This window comes from Carassius gibelio, chromosome B18, assembly GCF_023724105.1.
Source record: "Carassius gibelio isolate Cgi1373 ecotype wild population from Czech Republic chromosome B18, carGib1.2-hapl.c, whole genome shotgun sequence".
NCBI lineage: Eukaryota > Metazoa > Chordata > Actinopteri > Cypriniformes > Cyprinidae > Carassius > Carassius gibelio.
Window position 1 is genome coordinate 9,471,011 of NC_068413.1, and position 7,048 is coordinate 9,478,058.

At 39.2% G+C, this 7,048-nt stretch overlaps 1 protein-coding gene across 1 annotated transcript; it reads left to right on the plus strand.

The window, feature by feature from the left end:
• The first annotated feature begins 4,684 nt into the window (after positions 1-4,684).
• rxfp3.3a3 (relaxin family peptide receptor 3.3a3) lies at positions 4,685-6,196 on the plus strand. The gene has a single exon (XM_052582919.1). It carries the CDS (start codon positions 4,779-4,781, stop codon positions 5,820-5,822), a length of 1,044 nt encoding a protein of 347 aa, XP_052438879.1. The 5' UTR covers positions 4,685-4,778; the 3' UTR covers positions 5,823-6,196.
• The last annotated feature ends 852 nt before the right edge of the window (positions 6,197-7,048 follow it).

Consider the following 7,048-nt stretch of genomic DNA (forward strand, 5'->3'; position numbering starts at 1 on the left):
ACTTCTAAACTCTTGGCTCATGCAATTTTTTAATAGTTCGGAAAAAAATCATTTTTTAAACCCGTTCTAGATGGTTTGTCTGAATTTCACCAAATTTTGCTCAGATCAGCTAAAGATCATGCTGGCAAAAAGTTATGGAATTGAAGTTGATCTGTCAAACAGTTCTTAAATAACACATGCATGAATTTAACAAAGAGCATGCACAAATGGATTTTAGACTATATCTCCAAAAAAGGTTTAGCATATTGAGACCAAACTTGGTGTGTGTTATAATAACAATGACCTGAGGCTATTCTGCACTGTTTCAGTGCAGTGCCACCTAGTGGTTATGAGATATGAAAAATTGCTATTTTTGCTAATAACTTCTGAATAGGGCTGCACAATAAATTGCGTGTGATATTTAATGCGCATCTTATAAGTAAAGCCGGTTGTGTAATCAGCGGTAAATCTCCATCACCTGCGTGGTTTCACATGGAGCAGCATTCACTACACACAGAGCCGATGTTCACTGACAAGCTGTGCAAACGTGTAAATATGATCTGAATGGTTTGAATAAAAATGTTTAAATAAATTAGCCTAATGTAGTGAGACTGGTCTTAATATATTCTTTGGATCATGCTGAGAACACAGATACCAATTTTGCCATAGTCAGCCAAACTTCCTGTCCGCTATTATTTTTTTTTTTTTTTTGAAATTTTGAATTTTTTTTCAAACTCCTCCTAGACCGTTGGTCCAATTTTCACCAAAATTGACTCAGATAATCTTCAGATCATGCTGGAAAAAAATAAGGATTTCGTGTTGATATACAAAACAGTTATTGTGTAACACATCAAAAATTTTTGCTAGAATTATGCCAAATTGCCTGAGGCTGTATATCTGTAAATCTTTGTTTATATTGTTTATACAGAGCCGTTGCGTTCCGGAAATCCGCATATGCGCGAGTCGGCATATATTAAAAACGTTACTACTAAAAACTGCACAGCCTTAGCATGATTATGACCACTATTTTTTTTTTACTAAGACTTTGACATTGAATCTAGAGGGTGATCTATTAGACTGTGGCTGTCAAAAGGGTTAGGCTTTACCAAGCTCCGAGCAGATATAAACAAAACACCATTGGCTATTTTAAAAAGGGAGCGGGGCTGCTAGAGGTCCCGCCCTCTCTTCATGTTGCAGTTGAAACTACGTCACCACACAGAATAATGCTGCGTGTTTCAAGGCGCTTTAAATACGTTCATAATCCTGTGAAGCTTTTTTGGGTGTTGATCTTAATCACGTTTATTAACATTAATTCATGTTTCAATCGATGGTAAGGCTTGTGCCGTGGATGTTTTGACATGATCGTCCTAACTTTGACTATGACTTCATGGTCCCACTTTATATTAGGTGGCCTTAACTACTATGTACTTACATAAAAAAATAAGTACAATGTACTTACTGTGTTCATATTGTATTGTAAAACACTTTTGCTGCTATTGAGGTGGGATGGGGTAAGGTTAGGGAGAGGGTTGGAGGTATGGGTAAGTTTAAGGGTGGGTTAAGGTGTAAAGTATGGGTCAAAAGTGTAATTATAAATGTAATTACAGAAATTAAATACAGATGTTATTACATGTAGTTTTTTTAAATATGCGTACAATGTAAAAACATGTATGTACACAATAAATACATTGTACTAAAGTATTAATTAAAATGTAAGTACATAGTAGTTAAGGCCACTTAATATAAAGTGGATCCGACTTTATTCTCTCCCTTTTAATAATTCTGCCTTCCACAGATTGGTTATGTGCCCATGTGGAACACAGATTAGTCCTCTCACTTTAAGAAGTTACTCCGAATGTCAGCTCGTTAGGTGACATCTATCCACACAATCTGTATCTGTCATTCCAATCCTTTCTCACCACCATGGACAAGACCAAAGAGCTGTCAAAGGATGTCAGAGATGTTAGATTTGCACAAGGCTTGAATGGGCTAAAAGAACATCAGCAAGAAGCTTGGTGAGAAGGAGACAGCTTTTGGCACAATTATTCGGATATGGAAGAAATACAAAACAACCATCAATCTGCCTCGGTCTGGAGCTCTGTGCAAGATATCGCCTCGTGGTGTAAGGATGATCATGAGAAAGGTGAGGGATCAGCCCGGAACTACACGGGAGGAGCTTGTTAATGATCTTAAGGCAGGTGGGACCACAGTCACCAAGCAAAACATTGGTAACACACTACGTCGCAATGGACTGAAATCCTGCAGTGCCCACAAGGGACTCCTGCTCAAGAAGGCACATGTACAGGCCCGTTTAAAGTTTGCCAAAGAACATATAATGATTCAGAGAAGGCTTGGGAGAAAGTGCTGTGGTCAGATGGGAGAGAGGGAGAGAAATGCTAACTATGACACCAAGAACATGCCTTGACCATCCCTACAGTCAAGGACGGAGGTGGAAACATTATGCTTTGGAGCTCTTTTTCTGCTAATGACTTCACCGCTTTGAAGGGGCAAATGGATGGGGCCATGTACTTTAAAATCTAGGACGAGTACCACCTTCCCTCAGTCAGAACACCCAAGATGGGACATGGATGGGTCATACAGCGTGACAATGACCCAGGAACATACCTCAAAGTCAACAAAGGAGTGGCTCAAGAAGAAGCACATTAAGGTCATGGAGTGACCTCGCCAGTCTCCAGACCTCAATCCTATAAGGAGCTGGAACTTCGAGTTGCCAAACGACAGCCAAGAAACCTTAAGGATTTAGAGAGGATCTGTAAAGAGCAGTGGATCAAAATCCCTCCTGAGACGTGTGCAAACCTGGTGACCAACTACAAAAAACATCTTAACTCTGTGCTTGCCAACATGGGTTTCTGCACAAAGGGGAAGTCGTGGCCTAATGGTTAGAGAGTCGGACTCGCAATCGAAGGGTTGCGAGTTCAAGTCTCGGGCCGACAGGAATTGTGGGTGGGGGGAGTGCATGTACAGTTCTCTCTCCACCTTCAATACCATGACTTGGGTGCCCCTGAGCAAGGCATCGAACCCCCAACTGCTCCCCGACTGCTCCCCGGGCGCCACAGCATAAATGGCTGCCCACTGCTCTGGGTGTGTGTTCACAGTGTGTGTGTGTGTTCACTGCTCTGTGTGTGTGCACTTTGGATGCGATAAATGCAGAGCACAAATTCTGAGTATGGGTAACCATATTTGGCTGTCACTACACTACAAGTACTAAGTCTGGTATTGTTGGTAGGTATTCTGTCTCTATCCAAAATATACATATACCTACCATAAAAATTACAGACCCTGCATTTTTTATTAAGTGGGCAAATTTCATCAGCAGGATATCAAATAAATATTTTCTCCTGTAGTAGGTGTTTTTTTCATAATATTTGAAAGACTGGGGACAACATTACAATTCTGCTTAGGGCACCCATGTGGCCAGCAGTGTCCATGACACCACATCAATTTGGTTACAGTGCCACTTATTGGTCAAAAGTGATAAACCGTTAATTTACCGTTAATAATGAGATTTCCCAAAATTCTAATAACTTTGATTGCATTCGCCTATTGTAATAAAACTGGTCTCAAAACATCTTATGACGACAACATTAGATACCAATTATATCATGGTCGTCCTACCTTCATGTCCTCTATTCAAATTTTTGTTCAAAACCTGCTTTTTTTTTAACTCCTCCTAGACTGTTTGACTGATTTTCACTGAAATTGAGTCAGATCGTATTCAGACTATGCTGACAAAAAGTTATGGATTTCATGTTGATAGACAAAATCGTTTTTGTATAGCATTGCTACGAATTGGAGGCATTATGCCAGACTACGTTTGAGGCTGTATTTCTGCAACGCTTTGGCGTTATGTGTGCCATTTACCCTTCACACAGAGCACACCACATTGATTTGATAACAGTCAATTGGTCAAAAGTGGTAAGCCATTAAATCACATTACTAGTAGTTGTTTTTATGATTTTTTAGCCATTTTGATTAAAATCATCTTAAAATTGCTTCAATAACTCATTGCTACAGTTGGTCTGATGCTTGCTGCCTTGTTTATCCACTGCTTGGCTCATTAATTGTTGCTAGCAGCTTTATTAATTATGAGAAATTGTTCATCACAAATAAATGCACAAAATGGTACATCTATAGAAAGCACAAACACTTTTTATGCTATAGTAATATATTGTGTATTAATATGATATTAATATAATATTGTATAATTATTAATAATAATTAAATTTATATTTATACATTTCTTTATGAAATATATAGAAATATATAAATATACACACTCTAAAGCAGTGGTTCTCAACTCTGGCCCTCGAGGTTAAATTTCCTGCAGAGTTTAGCTCCAACCTTGGTCAAACTCTAGTGATGAGCTTGTTCAGGTGTGTTTGATTAGAGCTGGAGCTAAACTGCAGGAAAGTGGACCTCGAGGGCCTGAGTTTAGAACGCCAGGAGGAATTCGCGCCCAAACTTGTAATAGAATTTTAGAGATCAGTAAAATGTTTTGGAACGCAGATACAGTCAGAGCACTTATGCACATTAAAAAAAAAACGTATCCCCTGCCTCCCACATTCCCAAGGATTTAAACCCCCAAAATTCCCACCACCTGACATACGTCAAAATTCTCCAACCAATCTTTGCCCTGCAAGGGCGGGTAATACCACAACACGTGTATCTGTGTAGATATTAGTAGCAGCGCACGGCTGGTGGGCAAACCTCTGAGAAAACCACTTCAACAGCTGAAAGCTGGCTGAGCGCAGCTGGACCGCGCTATTGGATGCTTAACCATGAGTGACCCGTTTAACAGCAGCAGCAGGGTGTTTAACCGAACCCCTCAGGGTCATGTCACATTTGGAAATCTGGAGGACATAGACGTGACCGCGGACAGGAGCCCGGTCCTAAGAATCCTGATCTCAGTGGTGTACATTCTCGTGTGCGCAATAGGCTTAGTTGGGAATTCGCTCGTCCTTTTCATCATGAGAGTGAAACACTGCAGACAGAGCACCACCATTAATGTGTTCATCATTAATTTAGCCGTCACAGACCTCCAGTTCGTCCTGACGTTGCCGTTTTGGGCGGTGGATACCGCTCTGGATTTCAGCTGGCCGTTTGGAGACGCCATGTGCAAGATCATACTGTCGGTCACTGTGATGAATATGTACGCCAGCGTCTTCTTCCTCACTGCTATGAGCATCACTCGATACTGCTCCGTGGCTTCAGCCACCAAGAACAGGGTCCGTCCCCAAACATCATTCTCTGTCAAATCGGTTTGCGCATTTTTGTGGGTGTTTGCAACCGTCGCCACCGCGCCAACGTCAGTTTTCTCCACTGTGACCGACGTGGCTGGAGAGAAGCTCTGCTTGCTGAAGTTTCCCGCCGGACATTATTGGCTTGCTTTTTATCATTTGCAGAAAATATTGGTTGCTTTTGTTTTGCCCATGTTGATCCTTTCCGTGTCCTATTTGCTGCTTCTGAGATTTGTGAGAAAGCGAAATCTGAATAGCAGTCATTCAAAGCGCAGGATTCATGTCACCAAATCCATCACAATTGTGGTTCTTTCCTTCTTTCTTTGCTGGATGCCGAACCACGCAATTACATTTTGGGGTGTTTTGGTAAAGTTGAACGTGATTCACTGGGATGAGGCGTATTATATTGTCCATACTTATGTATTCCCCGTGACTGTTTGTTTAGCTCATACTAATAGTTGCTTAAATCCGTTTATATATTGTCTTACGAGAAGGGCTTTGAGAAAGAAACTGAAAAACTGTTTGTCAAATATTGCACCTTGGTTATTAAAGAGGTCTTTTCAGAAATCTGCAAGGCATGCATGAAGCAGTGTAACGAAATTAAAATGAGAAAATAATAATGTATATGCAAAATATGTATATATTATATATGTATATAAAATATGTATATATGTTTTTCTTTTTTTGTCACAATGTATTATAAAACGATGTATTATTATTATGATAGCTATGAACAATGCATTAGCCTACATTTAGTTGCATCAATAATTATTTAGAGGGATTTAATTTATTGAATAATATTAAAGAACAAATGAACGATTAAGCTGAAAATTATATAGAAATATATGGGTCATTATAGGTATTTCTGTCATTTGTAAAAATGAAACAAATGTATGCATGTTTGAAAATTACTATTAAAACAACAACACGCTGTCTTCTCAAAAATATTGTAAAACAGAATCATATCCCCAATAAAGTTGACATAATATGAATAAATCACTGATGTAGTCCACTTTTGACCATATTTTCACATGCTACATACAGAGGGTAAAATAAGTATTGAACACATCACCATTTTTCTCAGTAAATATATTTCTTCATGAAATTTTCATCAGATGTCAGTAACAACCCAAGTATCCATACATACAAAGAAAACAAAACAAATAAGTTCAGAAATTATGTTCTGTGTAATAAAGTAGAATGACCCAGGAAAAAAAAATATTGAACATATGAAGAAAGGGAGGTGTAAAAAGGCATGGAAAGCCAAGACACCAGTTGAAATCTATCAGTAATTAGAAAGCGATCCTGCCCCTAGTCAGTGGGAATTAGTATTGGTTCAGTCTCAACTGAAGGCCTATAAAAAGGTGTCTCATTCCCAACGCATCACACAGGAAACATTTCAGGATGAGTAAAAGCAAAGAGATCTCTCAAGAACTTTGCAACCTTTTGTGGCAAAACATACTGATGGCATTGGTTACAGAAGGTTTTCTATACTTGTTGCAGAATGTTCCATTGGGCACCATTGGGGACATAATCCCCAAGTGGACAAAAAACATTATTTCACCATAAACAGGCAATGACCAGGTACTCCTCGCAAGATTTCTGACAGAGGAGTGAAAATAATTATCAGAAGAGTTGCCTAAGAGCCAAGGATCACTTGTGGAGGGCTTCAGAAAGATCTGTCATTAGCATGTACAACTGATTCAAAGAAAATAATAACTACATTAAGTGATGCACTGAATCGCCCTGGCCTGTATGAAAAAAAAATCATGTTGAAGTTTGTTTAAAGTTTGCTGCGCAACATTTAGACA